Source organism: Pelobates fuscus, chromosome 5 (assembly GCF_036172605.1).
Source record: "Pelobates fuscus isolate aPelFus1 chromosome 5, aPelFus1.pri, whole genome shotgun sequence".
Classification (NCBI taxonomy): Eukaryota; Metazoa; Chordata; class Amphibia; order Anura; family Pelobatidae; genus Pelobates; species Pelobates fuscus.
In genome coordinates, this window is record NC_086321.1 from 312,605,560 (window position 1) to 312,625,462 (window position 19,903).

Here is a 19,903-nt window from a genome sequence, read left to right on the forward strand (position 1 = left end):
TTGTTTCAAGGGGACTAACACCTGAACTGTGACATGCCGGAGGGGGATCCATGGCAAAACTCCCATGGAAAATTACACAGTTGATGCAGAGTCTGGTTTTAATCCATAAAGGGCAGAAATCACCTAACATTCCTAAATTAAAATGGATATGGATTGACACCTGACATATTGACACCTTGACATATGGATTGACACCTGTCCTCAGAGACCCTGATACACACTGACACAGAGCAGAATAGGGACTGTTCCCCCTACATAGGGTCACTTGGCAGATATGGATTGACACCTATCCAAAAGATCCCTGATACACACTGACACAGAGCAGAATAGGGACTGTTCCCCCTACATAGGGTCAATTGGCAGATATGGATTGACACCTATCCTAAGGATCCCTGATACACACTGACACAGAGCAGAATAGGGACTGTTCCCCCTACATAGGGTCACTTGGCAGATACGGATTGACACCTGTCCTCAGAGACCCTGATACACACTGACACAGAGCAGAATAGGGACTGTTCCCCCTACATAGGGTCACTTGGCAGATATGGATGACACCTGTCCACAGGGACCCTGATACACACTGGGGGGGGACCTACTGTCCTCCCCCGCCCCCACCCCTGCGTGGTGGGTGGGGGCCATAAAAATAATGAGGGGGACCTACAGTCCTCCCCCCGACCCCCACCCCTGCGCGGTGGGTGGGGGCCATAAATCACAATGGGTTGGGGGGACCTACTGTCCTCCCCCCCCGCCCCCACCAATGAGCGTTGGGTGGGGGCCATAAAAATAATGAGAGGGGGACCTACTGTCCTCCCCACCCCAGACCCCACCGCTGCGCGGTGGGTGGGGGTCATAAATCACAATGGGTTGGGGGGACCTACTGTCCTCCCCCCGCCCCCACCCGTGAGCGTTGGGTGGGGGCCATAAAAATAATGAGGGGGGGGACCTACTGTCCTCCCCACCCCGGCCCCCACCCCTGCGTGGTGGGTGGGTGGGGGCCATAAAATAATGAGGGTGGGGGACCTACTGTCCTCCCCCCCGGCCCCCACCCCTGTGCGGTGGGTGGGGGCCATAAAAATAATGAGGGGGGGACCAACTGTCCTGCCCCCCTGGTCCCCACCCCTGCGCGGTGGGTGGGGGCCATAAAAAATAAAGAGGGGGGGACCTACTGTCCTCCCCCCTGGCCCCCACCCCTGAGCGGTGGGTGGGGGCCCTAAAAAAACCCAATAACAGTTACACCTGAAGGATTCCCTTCTCCACGGATACGATAGGTTACAGGTATACAATTCTTTTTGGCGCCCAATGTATTTAAGGGAGGCTTTGATCATCATCCTGTTGACCCCTGATGAAGGTACAACATACAAGCACCGAAACGCGCGTCGGGTGTTTTTCATTCACTCTTTATTTTATGTTCAATATGGGCACTGGGCACTTTTTGATTTAAGCACTCTTAAGTTCAATATGCTTTGACTATAACTTTTCAATTTTTTCTTCTACCACTATACCTGTCTAGATAGTTTTACAGGGAGAGAGGCTTTATTAAGTTCATTGTCAGCTTATTTGAAACTGACTCTTTCATTCCATTTTATTCTCTCTCCTATCTACCTTTTGCCTTGCTCTGACTAGTAATATCCCTGTACTATCCATATACTTAGGGATTCTATCCCCTATTAGGAGTTCAATTGCTAGGGTTCCATAGGGGGGTCTTTGGGACCTTGTACAGTTTTGATTGGAGATTTTATACTCCTGCATAGTGATGTCGCGAACATAAAATTTTCGGTTCGCGAACAGCAAACGCGAACTTCCGCAAACATTCGCGAACCGGGCGAACCGCCATAGACTTCAATGGGGAGTCAAATTTTAAAACCCACAGGGACTCTTTCTGGCCACAATAGTGATGGAAAAGTTGTTTCAAGGGGACTAACACCTGAACTGTGACATGCCGGAGGGGGATCCATGGCAAAACTCCCATGGAAAATTACACAGTTGATGCAGAGTCTGGTTTTAATCCATAAAGGGCAGAAATCACCTAACATTCCTAAATTAAAATGGATATGGATTGACACCTGACATATTGACACCTTGACATATGGATTGACACCTGTCCTCAGAGACCCTGATACACACTGACACAGAGCAGAATAGGGACTGTTCCCCCTACATAGGGTCACTTGGCAGATATGGATTGACACCTATCCAAAAGATCCCTGATACACACTGACACAGAGCAGAATAGGGACTGTTCCCCCTACATAGGGTAAATTGGCAGATATGGATTGACACCTATCCTAAGGATCCCTGATACACACTGACACAGAGCAGAATAGGGACTGTTCCCCCTACATAGGGTCACTTGGCAGATACGGATTGACACCTGTCCTCAGAGACCCTGATACACACTGACACAGAGCAGAATAGGGACTGTTCCCCCTACATAGGGTCACTTGGCAGATATGGATTGACACCTGTCCACAGGGACCCTGATACACACTGGGGGGGGACCTACTGTCCTCCCCCGCCCCCACCCCTGCGTGGTGGGTGGGGGCCATAAAAATAATGAGGGGGACCTACAGTCCTCCCCCCGACCCCCACCCCTGCGCGGTGGGTGGGGGCCATAAATCACAATGGGTTGGGGGGACCTACTGTCCTCCCCCCCCGCCCCCACCAATGAGCGTTGGGTGGGGGCCATAAAAATAATGAGAGGGGGACCTACTGTCCTCCCCACCCCAGACCCCACCGCTGCGCGGTGGGTGGGGGTCATAAATCACAATGGGTTGGGGGGACCTACTGTCCTCCCCCCACCCCCACCCGTGAGCGTTGGGTGGGGGCCATAAAAATAATGAGGGGGGGGACCTACTGTCCTCCCCACCCCGGCCCCCACCCCTGCGTGGTGGGTGGGTGGGGGCCATAAAATAATGAGGGTGGGGGACCTACTGTCCTCCCCCCCGGCCCCCACCCCTGTGCGGTGGGTGGGGGCCATAAAAATAATGAGGGGGGGACCAACTGTCCTGCCCCCCTGGCCCCCACCCCTGAGCGGGTGGGGGCGGGGGGGGAGGACAGTAGGTCCCCCCAACCCATTGTGATTTATGGCCCCCACCCACCGCGCAGGGGTGGGGGTCGGGGGGAGGACTGTAGGTCCCCCTCATTATTTTTATGGCCCCCACCCACCACGCAGGGGTGGGGGCGGGGGAGGACAGTAGGTCCCCCCCCAGTGTGTATCAGGGTCCCTGTGGACAGGTGTCAATCCATATCTGCCAAGTGACCCTATGTAGGGGGAACAGTCCCTATTCTGCTCTGTGTCAGTGTGTATCAGGGTCTCTGAGGACAGGTGTCAATCCGTATCTGCCAAGTGACCCTATGTAGGGGGAACAGTCCCTATTCTGCTCTGTGTCAGTGTGTATCAGGGATCCTTAGGATAGGTGTCAATCCATATCTGCCAATTGACCCTATGTAGGGGGAACAGTCCCTATTCTGCTCTGTGTCAGTGTGTATCAGGGATCTTTTGGATAGGTGTCAATCCATATCTGCCAAGTGACCCTATGTAGGGGGAACAGTCCCTATTCTGCTCTGTGTCAGTGTGTATCAGGGTCTCTGAGGACAGGTGTCAATCCATATGTCAAGGTGTCAATATGTCAGGTGTCAATCCATATCCATTTTAATTTAGGAATGTTAGGTGATTTCTGCCCTTTATGGATTAAAACCTGACCTACTGTCCCCCCCAGCCCCCACCCCTGAGTGGTGGGTGGGGGCCCTAAAAAAAACCAATAAGGGGGGGACCTACTGTCCCCCCCAGCCCCCACCCCTGAGTGGTGGATGGGGCCCTAAAAAAACCAATAAGGGGGGACCTACTGTCCCCACCAGCCCCCACCCCTGAGTGGTGGGTGGGGGCCCTAAATAAAAAATCCCCCCCAATCAAAGGTGACTAGGGGTCCCCAAGCCCCTAGTCACCCACCCCCCCACCCCAAAAGAAGTTACCCCCTACCTATCCCCTCACCCTAAAAAATAGTGAGGCGGGAATAAAATAACTAACCTGTAAAGAAAAATTCTACTTACTATTTGACGTCTTCTTTTTTCTAAAATCTTATTTTTTCAGCCCCAAAAAAGGCCAAATAAAAAGCCATAAGAACCGACAGAAAAAAGAAGGCTGAAAAAAGAAGATTTTAGAAAAAAAGAAGACGTCAAATGTTAAGTTGAATTTTTCTTTACAGGTTAGTTATTGTATTCCCCCCCTCACTATTTTTTAGGGTGAGGGGGGTAGGTAGGGGATAACTTATTTTGGGGTGGGTGACTAGGGGCTTGGGGACCCCTAGTCACCTTTGATTGGGGGGGTGGAATTTTTATTTAGGGCCCCCACCCACCACTCAGGGGTGGGGGCCAGGAGAGGGAGGACAGTAGGTCCCCCACCCTCATTATTTTTATGGCCCCCACCCACCCACCACGCAGGGGTTGGGGCCAGGGTGGGGAGGACAGTAGGTCCCCCCTCATTATTTTTATGGCCCCCACCCAACGCTCGCGGGTGGGGGCGGGGGGGAGGACAGTAGGTCCCCCCTCATTATTTTTATGGCCCCCACGCACCGCGCAGGGGTGGGGGCGGGGGGAGGACAGCAGGTCCCCCCATTGTGATTTACTTTATTTATTTAGCATATATCTCTTTTTATTGTTTCTCTTTTGGCCTCACCTTCTGTGGGTATACTCATATTTATTTGTAGATTAGTTTTCTATGTGGCTATATTTATATCCAGGTGATGCACGGGGTCTCACGTCTTGCTTTAGATTGAGACCTCTTAGCATGTTACTCCCTCTTTAAGCTGCGGTTAACCACGGCTTCTTGGCGTTCAATTGGCGGCACTCGCTGGCTTCTGGGCAGACAATTAACGGTGCCTGCCAGCTAACCGCGGTGCCTAAACTCAGTGCACATGACACATTCTTCTTGAGCTCATGCATATTATTATGTATTTTTACTTTATTTTTCTTGGCTTCCAGTTCCTCTCTGGTTTGATTTACATGCCTGTTTTGCTTTTTCGTTAGATTGATTTATAAGCCTGCTCTGCCTTTACACTTGGTACTTTATGTATATATTCTATCAATGGCTATATGTGCATCACATATTGGATAGTGCATTAGATTGGGCAGACTGTTTGGGTTATACCCAATATACATATTATGCAAATGTCCCTCGAGCTGTGTTTATGTTTATTTTATGTGATTTTAGTTGCTATGGACACTTTGGCCGCATAGCAACAATCTCCCAATGAAGCTGCATTCCGGCCGATCACGTGACGCGGTAATGACGCCGACGCCACGTGATGACGTCACGTACGCACACGTGACCGACGGCGGAACCCGCGCGTTTTTCGGACCGGACAGACAGGGAGTGGGAGTTTATTCCGGTGGTGGGTAAGTTAATTGCTTGTTCTTATTTCTGTATATATGTGTGTATCAGTCCTACATGTATTAGTCCTGATGAAAGTCTGTAAATAGCAGACTGAAACGTCGATTTTTATTTTTTATTTTGTAAACTATTAAAAGTTAAATCTTAAGTTGGAGTCCTGGGAGTGTTATCATTTTCAACTTTTCTACATTTTGCTTGACAAGCACCGGGCAAGTATTTCTACTATATGGAGTGCAAGATTATTTTCCATTTTTATATATATATATATATATATATGTATATATATATATATAAACAGCACCCCTCACACACATACAGCACTCCTAAACACATTACATTCCAGACACACACTAGATCCCTTACCCAACTCTGGATCATCTATATACATACACACACTAGATCCCTATATACACTCTGAATCCGTTATATACACACACTCACTAGATCTCCTATACACATTCTGGGTCCTTCAAACACACACTAGACATATATATATATATATATATATATATATCAACACACACACACTACACTCCTAACATACACACTCTGGATCCCCTATACACACACTAGATTCCTTGTAAGCAAACACATACTACACACCCTTTCTACAAACACTACATCACCTATACACACACACTATAGCCTGTATGCACACACTTGCTACATCCCCTATACACACATTCTCTACAGCCCCTAGCCACATATGCATCACATTACACCACAAACACAACACGACTAAAACCGACCTTATTACACAATACCACACCACAATCAGCTCACTCTACGTTCACGCAATACCACAAGCAGGCTCCAAACACATGCACAATACTCTCTCCAGGCATTTTTGTCTCCTGGTATCCATTTATAGAGACACCAGAGACAAGTTGCATGGAAACTCAGTGCAAGCATGTTATTAAATTTGCTTGCACTGTGCAGAACAAATACAGGGCTTTTTTTCTTATGCTAGAGCTCTTCAGCAGAGCTCTGTGCATGGTCTGCCCTGGAAGAGCATTGAACCAACATGCTCACTTTGAGAGGGGGCGTGTTTGTCATTAGTGATGACAAAACACACCTCCTCTGCCCCGCCCCTTCTTAGTGGGCCGCTGTGATAAAAAAATGCCTGGGCCGAATTTTTTTCCCAGTCCGGCCCTAGCCATGTGTATAGCACTCATGGTCGTATTCATTTCTGTTCAACATTTATTACTTTCACCTATCTGATCATTACCATGCCCTCTTATATTTAAATCTCAAATGTCCTCTCCTCTGCTTTCTTCCTTTAATTGCCCTTTCTCACTTAAATATCTACATGCCTCTCTCCACCCATAATTGCCATTGTTGTTGTTTTTTTTTTTGTTTTTATCTAAACCCAGACTTGCTATTTAAGTCTGAGGCCCAACAACTGAACACATAAGATTGCTTCCGGGGTGCACAGATACCAAGTCTTGCAGCTCAAAGCCTTATGCGGAGGTAGTATCTCTGGAAAATTATTCCCTCCCTCCCTGCCCAACACCCCATCCTCCCCAGGATATTCACCTGGTTTTCCGAACACACCAATCATGTTTATCATCCTCTCGTCACCTGTAACGCGTCCATTCCCATGCTGCAGGCCTGTTAACCCTTCATACCTCAAACCTCTCCCATCATCCTAGCTGCCCTCATCTATAACAAAACACTTCTTTATTAATAATGTTTTTCCTACTACTTTTCATTACTAAAATAGCCCTATCTTTCTGCTTACCTGTCTCTGCTGAAACTATCTTTGCAATCATTGCTCCTGCTTTACTTCCCTCCTCTCTCTGTTCATACTCTATACTCATACCTATCTACCCTTTCTCCACCAACTCCTTCTAAATCCTCCAAATACAAACGTTCAACCAAAACATTTAAATCTTACTCCCCCCCCTTCACTTACTTTCTATGCTTCTGTTCCTGGCAGCTGAACCCTGGTCCCTACTCTCCTTACTTATTTTTTCAAACGCATGCACGGTCTCCAATTTCTTCAACACTCCATTTCCTCTATCTGACTACCACCTCCTATCATTTGTTTTTGAGTGCCCCCAGACCCAGCATCCAGCATCCTCAGCCTAACCGCCCTCAACTCAGGAGGAACCTGAATTCTCTTAACCTCCAGCAGCTCTCAACTGATATCCATTCTGAATTCTCATGCATCCCTACTTTCTCCTGTCCCTCTCTGGCTATCTCCTAATATAATGTTACCAATACCTCTGCCTTAGACGCTGAAGCCCCGCTCCAAGCATGCACCTCCATGAGGGCATGTCTCCAACTGTGGCACACTAACCTGCAACCCGCTACCGGCAGAGATGCTCCCGTCAGCTGAACGCTGCTGGAGGCAGTCCTGCACCTTGTCAGACTTTCTGCATTATGAATGTGTTTTGCGTTCATACAGCGCAGCCCTCACCCTTGCTTAACCCTCACCCTCTTACATTTCCTCTCTCATAAGTTCATGCTCCCGCAATCCTAGGCGTCTCTTTAGTACATTTAACTCTCTTCTTCGCCCTGCTGTGGCCACCCCCAAACTAATCTTTTGGCTGATCGCTTTGCATTTTACTTTACGGACAAAATTAAACAGTTAAGAAATGAATTCTCCTCCCTTAACTCCTCTCTATCTCAACCTCACTTGGACCGTACCATCCCTACCCTCCAAGCCTTTTCTCCGGCTACTGAACAGGAGATGGCCACGCTTCTCCTTTTCTTTTGTCTCACCACATGTCTGCTTGATCCCATCCCATCTTACTTCACCAGATCTCTCGCACCTTGTTTTGTGCCATCCTTAATGCACATCTTCAACTTCTCTCTTCCTCTGGTCTTGTCCCTGCTCCTATTAAGCATGCTACTATTGTACCCGTTCCTAAAAAAGTCATGTCTTGACCAAGCTTCCCTTCCAACTATTGTCCCATATCCCTGCTCCCTTTTTCCTCAAAGCTTCTAGAAAGAAAGACTTTTCTTTACCCGTCTGACTGGCTTGCTCAATCCTAACTCTCTCCTTGACCCTCTTCAGTCTGGATTCCGCCCCCTCCACTCCACAGATACAGTTCCGATTAAAGTTACAAATGATCTAATTGCGCCTAAATCCAAAGGCCACTGCTCCATACTAATTCTTCTCAACCTCTCTGCTGCCTTTGACACTGTTGATCATGGCCTCCTTCTCCAAACTCTTCAATCTCTTGGTCTCTGTGACACAGCCCTCTCATGGTTTTCCTCCTATCTCTCCAAACGTTCATTCAGCGTCTCCTTTTCGAATGGCACCTCCTTCCCTGTTTCAGTCAGAGACCCTCATGGCTCGGTTTTTAGTCCCCTTTTGGTCTCTCTCGGTTTTCGCTGATGGCACCCAGATATATCTCTCCTCCTCTGACCTCTTCCCTGCTGTTCTACAACGGGTTACCAATTGCCTTTCTTCCATCTCTGACTGAATGTCCTTCCACTTTCTGAAACTCAATCTCTCTAAAACAGAGCTCCTCGTCTTCCCTCCTCCTAATACTGATCCTCCTCTTTCGCTCTCCTTTCAAGTTAGTGGTACACATATTAGCCCATCCTTGCAAGCGTGCTGTCTTGTTATACTTGACTCTGGCCTCACCTTTGAACCTAACATCCAGTCTGTCACCAAATCCTGACAATTCCACCTTAAAAACATTGCCTGCTTCTTGCCCTTTTACGCAAGATACTTTTTATTGTAATCCTCTCCTATTTGGTCTTCCCAGAAGCAGTATTTCCCTGCTACAGTCTAATGAATGCTGCCACAAGACTGATTTACCTCTCCAGTCGCTCCTCTCACACCTCACCCCTCTGTCAGTTATTACATTGCACTACAAAGCACTGAACGATTCTAGCCCCTCCTATATCTCTTCACTGATACCCTTCTTGGTTTCTCCGCTCTGTCCATGATCTTCTCCTGTCCGCTGCTCACACCTGTACGGCCAACTCATGCTTGCAGGACTTCTCGTGGGCGGCTCCCTTCATTTGGAATAGCCTGCCTACCACCATCAGACGCTGCCCTAGTCTTCAATCGTTTAAGAAGTGCCTTAAAACCCATCTCTTCAGGAAAGTGTATTGCCTCCCAGAGTAACTTCTTCCTCACATACCTGTCCCTTGCTCTCTCCGCCTGCCTCACTCCCACCTTGCTTGAATGCTATCTCCTGTCCTGCTGTGTTTTATACCCCACCTCCTCTAGACTGTAAGCTCGTTTGAAGGGTCCTCTTAATCATATTGTTCCTGTAAGTTTTTGTAATCGTCTCATTTATTATCTATAATAATGTACAGCGCTACAGAATTTGTTCGCACAATATAAATGGCAATAACAATTTTTACAAATTGTAATTTGTTTCAGGAAAAAAAAAAAATAACCTCTTAGTGACCATGGACGTATCAGGTACGTCCAACAAAAAATGGTGACCGCAGACGTACCTGATACGTCCGAGGGGAATTAGAACTCTGGAAGTGATTCATGATCACTTCCAGCAGCTCTAATGGTATTTCAGCAATGCCTTGATGTTGAGGCATCGCTGCAATACCCCCCTCACTGCCGGTGGCCTCCGGAGAACACCGGTTGATCGCTCCCCCTGGAGCGGTCACTTTCGGGTTACTCCACGTGGAGCCCGGAGCCCGGCAGTGAGGCAGAGCATCGGAAGCCATCAGGCAGACTTCCGATGCTCTGCCTGTACTGAGTGCCTGGAAGCGATCATGATCACTTCCAGCAGCTCTAATGGTATTGCAGCGATGCCTCAATGTTGAGGCATCGCTGCAATACCCCCTCACTGCCGGTGGCCACCAGTTCAGGCAGTTCCCCTGCTGGTGAAAAAAGTTAAAATAAATAAAAATAAAATATATATTTTATTAATATATACACATATTAAAGTAAAAATCCACTGAGTAAAATTACACACGTATATATATATATATATATATATATATATATATATATAATATCTACATATATTGTGTGTGTGTGTGTGTGTGTATATATATATATATATATATACATATATTATAAAAAATAAATATTAAAAAGAAACTAAAGGGGGGCGGGGCCGGATGTTCCGTCTGAGCTCCCGCTTTGGGGCCGGAGAATCGGGGCTAACTGGGGGCTCACACCCCCCCAACCACCCGCAAAGCAGATCACAACGATCCCCTGATCCAGAGCTACGAGGGGATACCTTTTAGGAATCAGCCCGGCACCTACAGTGGCCCGACGAAGGCCCAAGGCGCGTAGAAGCTTGAGCCGGGACGAGACGGCCGCTCTCCCGGGTCTCCGGCCGGCGTCTGGCTTCCCCCCCCTCTCTGGACCGGGGGGGTTATCCCGGTCTGCCCAAGCAACTACCATCACTCCAAGCAGGGCCGTAAGCTAGCATTCTGCTGCGGCACACTCTCTGGCGGCACCCCCCAAGATGGCTGCCGCACGCCTGCCACATGTGCGACCTGCCAGCAAGATGGAGCCTGCTGCAGAGGCAGCCATCCAACGCCATCCGACCTCCACAGAAACCTGCCCCAGAGAAGTGCCGGCTGACCACATTGAGCAGACCAAAGGGATGCCTACATCACATATTTTAGGCTGAAAAAAGAAAACCCTTATACCTGTGGAGGGCATCAGCATTCCACTGGGCCCACCTTAAACGCCCTGGAAACGACTGCAATGGCTGCACCTCCATCCTGGATTCCCTTCTGAGGCGCAAACAGCCTGCCTGCACAGGGTATGGACCACACAAACCCACACTGGTCCCCTAATGCACAGCCCAACTCGAATATGTTCCATAATCTTGAACACTCAGGACTTTATCTGATCTCATCCACAGGACTGACCCAGTGACTATCCTAGCCCAACTTGCAAAAATCATTTTTATGTTTAGATTTCATGCACAGCACTATATATGTCTATTTAACCCTTGTAAAATGTGGTTAGCATAGCAGAATTGTTGGTTTGGATTAAGGTTATGTAACATATACCTAGCTTGAGATGAATATCTACCCACTTTTTCACTAAAAGACTGAACCTAATCACTTTAACCCCTTCCACACCTGATAAATTGCCTGCTATCTACATAGATACACCGAGAAGGAGATACTAGTAGAGGCTGCTCCCAAACATCTAGACAGGAAAGGTTGCTAAACACTGTATTTGTAGCCCGCATGTTAGAACCATCGGAGGATTTGGAGCAGCCTTCTGTTAATGGTAGGGGATGTAAAAAATTCTGATATAGTGTGGTGCATTTAGATTATGAGCAAGTACGTACACACACTGTCAAGAAAGCTCTGGTTTTGGTGTATTGTTACTGTTGCCTACATTTAATACATGCTTGCAGCCACTTAAATAGAAACATTGTTACTAGCTTTGCATATGCACTCCTGTGTTAACTATGTATTCTCCTCTAAGCGAAAAAGTAGTCTTTTTTCCTGCTGCCTCTCCACACGATGGATTCTAAATAGTGAAGTTATTGTAAAATTGCCAGTGAAATAGACCAGCAGAGATGATGGCTAAATCGTTGCCTGACGTGAAAATGGGATATATGAGGACATTTGAGCATTGCAGTGTGAGGGCTCCGTAGCTAGCCCGCTCAAAGTCACAGGCTAAAAGACACTTTTTTATGAATGTGTTGGATCTCATTCGAGTGCAGATTTGGTGGCTCTTAAAAGAGCCTTTGTGTTTGTTAGCAGGTTTCAACTTAAGCACGTTCTCCTCGGATCCTACGAGCCAGCTGGATGTCTTTGGGCATGATAAATAACACAGTAAAGGAGTTTAAGCATGCGTGGGATAGGCATAAGGCTATCCTAACTATAAGATAAGGCCAGGGACTAATGAAAGTATTTAGAAAACTGGGCAGACTAGATGGGCCGAATGGTTCTTATCTGCCGTCACATTCTATGTTTCTATGTTTACTGTTTCCAGCTGCTTAAAACCATACTGTAATAATCATATATGACACATATAACCTACGTTCTATTCCAGCACCACAAGTGTCAGTACAAGCATAGACTCACATTACTCAAACCTATTACTCTTTACCAAACTTGTATTGTAACTGTCAATCTGCACCGACACCATCACGGATTAGTACTAGCCTGTTTAGGTAGCTACCATTGAATATATCTGTATTACTCTTGACCCATAAAATTTATAAAATGTGCAGTTATCTCAAATGTCACACATGTATAACACTGTTCTATTAAGCCTGCTAATGCTGTCGTGGCACTGCATGCATGTATGTTACTCCTTGCACAATAAAATAAAGAATAAAAAAAATAAAAATAAAAATAATTTTAAAATAAAAAATAAATTTAAAATGTAATTTTACCCTAACTGTATTTTGATATTAATATATATTTATATCAAAATACACTTAGAATAAAATGTTATATATCGCCTTAACGAAAGTGGACGTACTATGTACGTCCGACAAAAAAACACTTGTTAAGGACCGCGGCAAATAGGCGCCCTGGACTGGCGATTACAGTCGGGGGTGGAGGGACTGCCGGAGACCCCAGCAGTCCTACTGCAGCAGCTCCGACCACCCTGGCCCTCCGGTGCCATGTGATCACCATGATAACATCGCCGCAATAGGAGTCTAGGAGCTGCCAGCAGGGGGACTGTCTGAGCTGTCAGACAGTTCCCCAGGCTGCTAAATAGTAAAAAAAAAAAAAAAAATTATATATATAATATAATGAAATCATATATATATGCATTATACAAGTGTACTTTGAGATCGACAATCTTGAGAGGAGTCTGCTGCTCACTGAGCAGAGTTTAGTGGGGACAGGTAGTAGAGAGGGAGGAGATAAGACAGATGGGGAACAGGCATGTAGCTGGGTGACAGTGAGGAAGCAGGAAGGAAGAGGAAAGGGCTAGCTAGTCCTGATTTAGTGCAACCTAGCAGATTTGCCAGTTTGAGTGAAGATGTTGGGAGCATCAGCTCAGGAGTAGCTGTATTAGAGGAAGCTGTTACTTCTAACAGCTGAGGTAACAGCCCCTCTAGTACGGGTGAGGATCAAAATGTAAGGAAGGCAAGACAGGTTGTGGTGGTAGGGGACTCTATTATTAGGAGAGTAGATAGAGCAATCTGCCGCTCTGATCGGCTCAACCGGACAGTATGCTGTCTCCGGGTGCTCGGGTCCGACATGTTGCTGACAGAGTGGATGGATTATTGGGAGGGGCTGGGAAAGACCCAGCTGTCATGGTCCATGTTGGTACCAATGACAAAGTAAGAAGGTCCTAAAGAATGATTTCAGGGAATTAGGTAGAAAACTTAAGAAAAGGACCTCCAAGGTGGTATTCTCTGAGATATTACCTGTGCCACGCGCTACAGTGGAAAGGCAGCGGGAGATTAGAGAGGTCAATGCGTGGCTGAAGTCTTGGTGCAGGAAGGAGGGTTTGGGGTTTTTCGAGCACTGGGCCGACTGCGCTTGGGAACAACCTTTATAGTAGTGATGGATTGCACCTAAACGGGAGAGGGTCTGCAGTGCCGGGGGATAGGATGGCTAGAAGGTTGGAGGAGATTTTAAACTAGTAGTAGGGGGGGAGGGTCAAAGCAATCTACAAAATGGAGGTAGGACAGACAGAAGATGGGCGTTAGCTCAGTATAAGGGGCGTGGAGAGGGGTGGAGGGGCAAGCTCAGAACAGAGAAGGTAGGTAATGTTGATAATTCACAAAAAGTACAAGTGGCTCATGATATTAAATGTATGCTTACTAATGCAAGGAGCCTAAATAACAAAATGGGGGAACTAGAGGCAGTAGCATACACTAAACAATATGATATAATAGGCATAACTGAAACATGGTGGGATGAGACACATGACTGGGCAGTTAACTTAAATGGGTACATGCCATTTAGGAAGGATAGGAAAAACAAGAAGGGTAGTGGGGTATGTTTGTATGTCAACCATGAGTTAAAGCCATGTATGTACGTAGTGGGGAATCGCGATGCAGCCTAGAACAAAAACTAACCCCATAATAACGACAGACCACTTAGTATGGATGAAACAGGCCACAGCATTTATTATCACAAACTAAATTACTGCATAACACATCCATAACTTTATTTATTAAATCTCTTCTTTTTCTGTAACCAAAACGTTAGACATAAATAAGCATAAATTAACATATATACATATATAACTCCAAACATAGTGTTATACAGTGACCCAACCGTCCTTGCCAATAAACATCCAGTGGTTCCTAATCACCACTTCCTCTCCCCTCCCCCCTCGTCATAAAAATCATATCTTTCCAATGCCCGCCATCAGCCGACCTTATCCACGCTCGATGGGCACGAGACCTCAGGCAACCTAATGTTAAACCTTTGAAGCAGGGGAGGTTGAGACCTTAAAAACGTGTTCATCTCATTCCATATACTTAAACGTAACCCCTCAAACTCAATTGTTTTTAATCTTTCAAGATTCTTTTCTTTCAGGAAGTGTTCCAGGGGATTGGAGGAAGGCAGATGTAGTTCCTATATTCAAAAAGGGTTCAAAATCCTTGCCTGGAAATTATAGACCTGTGAGCTTAACTTCTGTGGCTGGGAAAATATTTGAAATGTTATTAAGGGATTATATTCAAGAATTCCTTGAGAAGAACATGGTTATCAGCAAAAATCAGCATGGTTTTATGAAGCACAGGTCATATCAAACTAACTTGATTGCGTTCTACGAAGAAGTAAGTAGATCAGGGTGTTGCAGTGGATGTGATCGATTTGGATTTTGCCAAGACATTTGATACAGTCCCACACAATAGATTACTGTTCAAACTCAAGAAAATCGGTCTAGATGAAAATGCTTATTCTTGGGTAGAACATTGGCTTAAAACCAGAGTACAAAGTTGTCATTAATGGTAAATGTTCAAGCTGGACAGAGGTGGCAAGTGGTGTCCCTCAGGGGTCTGTTCTGGGACCCCTTCTATTTAACATGTTTATAAAATGATCTTGAAGAAAGCAATGAAAGTCAGGTTTCAGTGTTTGCAGATGACACAAAACTCTGTAAAATAATACAATGTGAGCAAGATATTACTTTGCTGCAGAGGGATTAAGATAGACTGGGGGAACTGGGCACTCAAATGGCAGATGAAATTTGATGTTGAAAAATGCAAAGTTATGCACTTCGGCGTAAAGAATACACAAGCAACGTATACCCTTAATGGAAGCGAATTAGGGATAACCACACACGAAAAGGACTTGGGAATTGTTATAGACAACAAACTATGCAACAATGTGCAATGTCAATCAGCAGTGGCCAAGGCCAGAAAGGTATTGTCATGCATGAAAAAGGGCATTCATTCTCGGGACGAGAATATCATTTTGCCTCTTTATAAATCACTGGTAAGACCACATATTGAATATGCTGTGCAATTTTGGGCACCTGTTCTAAAGAAGGATATTATGGCACTAGAAAAAGTGCAGAGGCGGGCTACAAAATTAATAAAAGGAATGGAACATATCAGCTTTGAAGAAAGGTTAACAAATTTAAACCTATTTAGTTTAGAAAAACGTCGCCTGAGAGGGGATATGATAACATTATACAAATATATTCGGGGCCAATACTAGGGATCGACCGATTATCGGTTTTACCGATAATCTGTATTTTCGGCAATATCGGTATCGGCCAATTCAGATACCGATATTGCCGATAATACAGACCAGGACCGCCGGGCTCATTACAAGCCAGGCGGTCCTGGAGGGGCCGGCAGCAAGCGTTTACTTACCTCCCAGCAGCTCCTCCAGCTCCCCAGTGTAAATCTCGCGAGACCAGCGTCCGTCAGAGCGTTGCCACAGGTTACCGTGGCAACACTCCGCACGGCACGCAGACCGCGAGATTTACACTGGGGAGCTGGTGGAGCTGCTGGGAGGTAAGTAAACGCTATATATCCATATTCAAGGATATAATCTTTCAATGTAGGGTAATAACTGCTTGATCCAAGGATAAATCTGACTGCCATTCTGGGGTCAAGAAGGAATTTAATTTGGATCAACAGCAAAAAAACAAATGCGAGGAAGGCTGAACTTGATGGACGCAAGTCTCTTTTCAGCTATGTAACTATGTAACTATGTATATATAATTTTTTATAATAAAACAAATAAAAACGCTAACTTTCGCCAGCGTTTGTGACTAAGTGGCTACTACAAAAAACTGGAAATATCACATTTGGAATACCCTGGGTTGTCTACATTGGAAAATGGTATGCCATGATGGGGATAATTCAAGTTCCTGGGCTACCATATGGTCTCAAAAGGCAACACAGACCCAGCAAACAAATCTGGCAAACTGAATTAGGCAAGCCCTATATTGACCCTGTACCTTTTCAAAACACCATAGGACCTGTACATGGGGGTTATTGTTATACTCGGGAGACATAGGTGAACACAAATATGAGTGTTTAAAACAAGAAAACTTATCACGATGATGAAAAAAAAAAAGTGCAGTTCTTGTCTAAAAAACATAAAATACAAAAAAAAAATGAATGTTAACTTTGGCAAGCGTTTGTGGCTACTGCAAAAGACTGGACATACCCCATACCGTGGGTTGTCTAGTTTTACAAATGGTATGTCATGATGGGGTTAATTTTCATTCCTGGGCTGTTATATGGTCTCAAAGGCTACATAGGGCCCAGCAAACCAATCTGGCAAATTTCAATGTGCAAACACGGAAAAGGGGAAAGCCCTACATTTGACCCCTGTAAGTTTGCAAAAACCCATTAAACCTGTACATTGGGGGCATTGTTGTACTCAGGGGATTGCTAACACATATTGGGGTGTTCTTTGTCAGTAACACATAACAGGAACTGAGAATCCATGCCAAAAGTACAATGTGAGAGAAAAATAACTTTAAAAAATGACTACCCAAACAATTGACAAAGATTGGTGGTAGAATTAGTGCATGGAAAGTGTTAAAATACCACCATTTGAAATACCCTAGGGTGTCTACAATATATAGTGTGATGGGGGTAAAATACATTGGCCCGGCTTCAAAAATGTCCAAAAATAGGACAGGGGTGCATGATGACCAGCTGAGAAAATTCCAAGTTGGAAAACTGGAATGTGCACCCTCCAAATGAGGTATTTTAGCCCCCAGAGAACCCAACACACCTATACATGGGCGGGTGTATCACTGTACTCAGGAGATGTTGCTGAACACATATTGGGGTGTTCTTTGTCAGTAACCCTTAAAGTTCTCCGTACATGTATTCTTAAATTGCTATGTGTGTCACAAAAAATCACCAATTATTATTTATTTATTTTTTATTTGGAATAGATTGGTGGTAAAATGGTTGCATGAAAAGAGTCAAAATACCCCAAGTTTAATACCTTATGATGTCTTCTTTTAAAATATATATACATGTGAAGGGGTATTCAGGGATTTCTGACAGATATCAGTGTTACAATGTAACTTGCCTTCATTTAAAAAAAAAAAAAGAAAGAAAGAAAATGGTTTGGAAATAGCAAAGTGCTACTTGTACTTATAGCCCTATAACTTTTCAAAAAAAGATAAGAACATGTTAACATTGGGTTTTTCTAAACTCAGGACAAAAAAATTTAGAAAATATTTAGCCCGGGTGTTTTTGGGCGGTTGTAGATACGCAATAGATTTTGGGGGTCAAAGGTAGAAAAAGTGTGTTTTTAACAAAACATTCATCATATTTTATTAAAAAATATTATAGTAAATTATATGATATGATGAAAATAATGGTATCTTTAGAAAGACCATTTAATGGCAAGAAAATGGTATATAATTTGTGTGGGTACAGTAAATGAGTAAGAGGAAAATTACAGCTAAACACAAGCACTGCATAAATGTAAAAAGAGCCCTGGTCCTTAATGGTAAGAAAAATGAAAAACGGTCTGGTCACTAAGGGGTTAAAGGATTCTAATGAAAAGTTAAGCACATATCACACTCCTTTCATAAAACTGCTCCATGGGTAGTAATTACTCAAGTTCATGAAGGTACCCTGGTCATTAAGTTTCAATCCTCACTTACCCAGACATATGCCACTGATGTCCCTGGTCACACATTCTTTTATTACAGAGTTTTGAATGTTCCTGGTCATCACACTTTCATCTGTCCCATACAGGATAAGTGAGAACTTTTCTAGAAATCCTGAAATACAGTGTTCATGTTACAAGTGGAGACAATGAATCCATAAAAAGGTAAAAAAAATATGAGCAGTACTCACCATTATTATCATACTGCCCATTATTCATAAGCTCCAATGTCCAGAGACCCTGAGGATTCTCATCCCACATGTGTGTGGTCATAAAGGACCAGTCCTTGTATCCCTCAGTGCTGGTATCATAAGGTCTGAAAGGATAAAGAAATTAAGAACTAACAGAACCTGCCTTCAAAAGCTTCCTTTTTTCTTCTCACCTCAAACCCACAAGTACAGAACGGGTGCCCATGGGACTGGTGAGATATATTTCCAGATCCCCTCTTCGAGTGTAACTGAGGGAGATTTTGGCTTGGACATGCTCCAATGATAGGATGTAGTTGGGGGAGTTGGCACAGGCAGTGGTGTTCCAGTTAACTAGTAGATTGGAGCGCACTTCTCTGTAAGGGACAAAAAGGACAAATTAAAATTGAAGGGGAATTGTACTAAGCAGTCACAAGCTAACAAACGTGTCTGTAGAAAACAACTGTTAAAGTTGTTTGATTAGACACACATATATGTACATTTTATACAATACAGAGTTGTTATTTTTTTTAGATTTTTAGCGTGTTTTTAATGAAAGAAACAAATGATGAATAGTTAAAATTAGTCTCTTACTGGGGTGTATTGACAATCTGGACAAGGCACTTTCTCTGAGGACCTATTGACTTCCATTTTCGAGCCAGATCTACTAGTCGTCCACCATCGAGGAGCCCGTATCCGTAGTGGTGACTTACTGGGCAGGGGACAGTTAAAATATGTTAACAAGACGTCTTGTCTACGACCTCCATCTGTACATAACATAACAAAATATTTGGATCTTCCTTCTTAAATAGCTCACCAGATACTTAGATTAGAGTCATTATCACCTCCTCAAACACTAAGATTTTCCTATGCAGACCCCAGCAAGCTGGTAGTCCTTACCTTTTCGACCTACTCCATTTAATGTCCAGTCTTCCGTTTTGAGATTGGCAGGACTTGATGCTCTTACTACAACGTGCTGTAAATCCCTCCAAGTGAGAGCTGGGCTGTTTAGGGGTCAATAAATATACACGAGTCAAGTTTTGTTTTTACAGTCCCAAAAACCAAATGCATTCGCTTTCACTCTTACTTTGCCTCCAACGCAAGGGCAATGATTCCAGCAGCGAGTGGAGCAGAGGCTGATGTGCCAGTATGCTGATCTGTGCATCTGTGACGTATATCAGTGGTGACCTACAAAAGAGAACAATATAACATAACTCCCATTATAATATAATGTGTTGTGATGTACGAAACTACCGCACAAGTTTTCTTCTATCATTTCATGGACAAAGTATCAACTATCCCATATTCCATTCAATACATGAACTTATAGATCACATTTAAATGTTGG

General features: G+C 44.8%; 1 protein-coding gene across 1 annotated transcript in view; it reads right to left on the reverse strand.

Annotated features, from left to right (window-relative positions):
- Positions 1-19,903, reverse strand: part of PCSK4 (proprotein convertase subtilisin/kexin type 4) — a 244,198-nt gene that overhangs the window by 52,919 nt on the left and 171,376 nt on the right. The window contains exons 9-14 of the mRNA XM_063456574.1: positions 19,643-19,743; positions 19,456-19,559; positions 19,150-19,267; positions 18,753-18,932; positions 18,562-18,686; positions 18,366-18,485 (exon numbers count right to left, since the gene is read on the reverse strand). Coding sequence (XP_063312644.1) covers positions 18,366-18,485; positions 18,562-18,686; positions 18,753-18,932; positions 19,150-19,267; positions 19,456-19,559; positions 19,643-19,743 — 748 coding nt within the window. The remainder of the gene's footprint in view (positions 1-18,365; positions 18,486-18,561; positions 18,687-18,752; positions 18,933-19,149; positions 19,268-19,455; positions 19,560-19,642; positions 19,744-19,903) is intronic.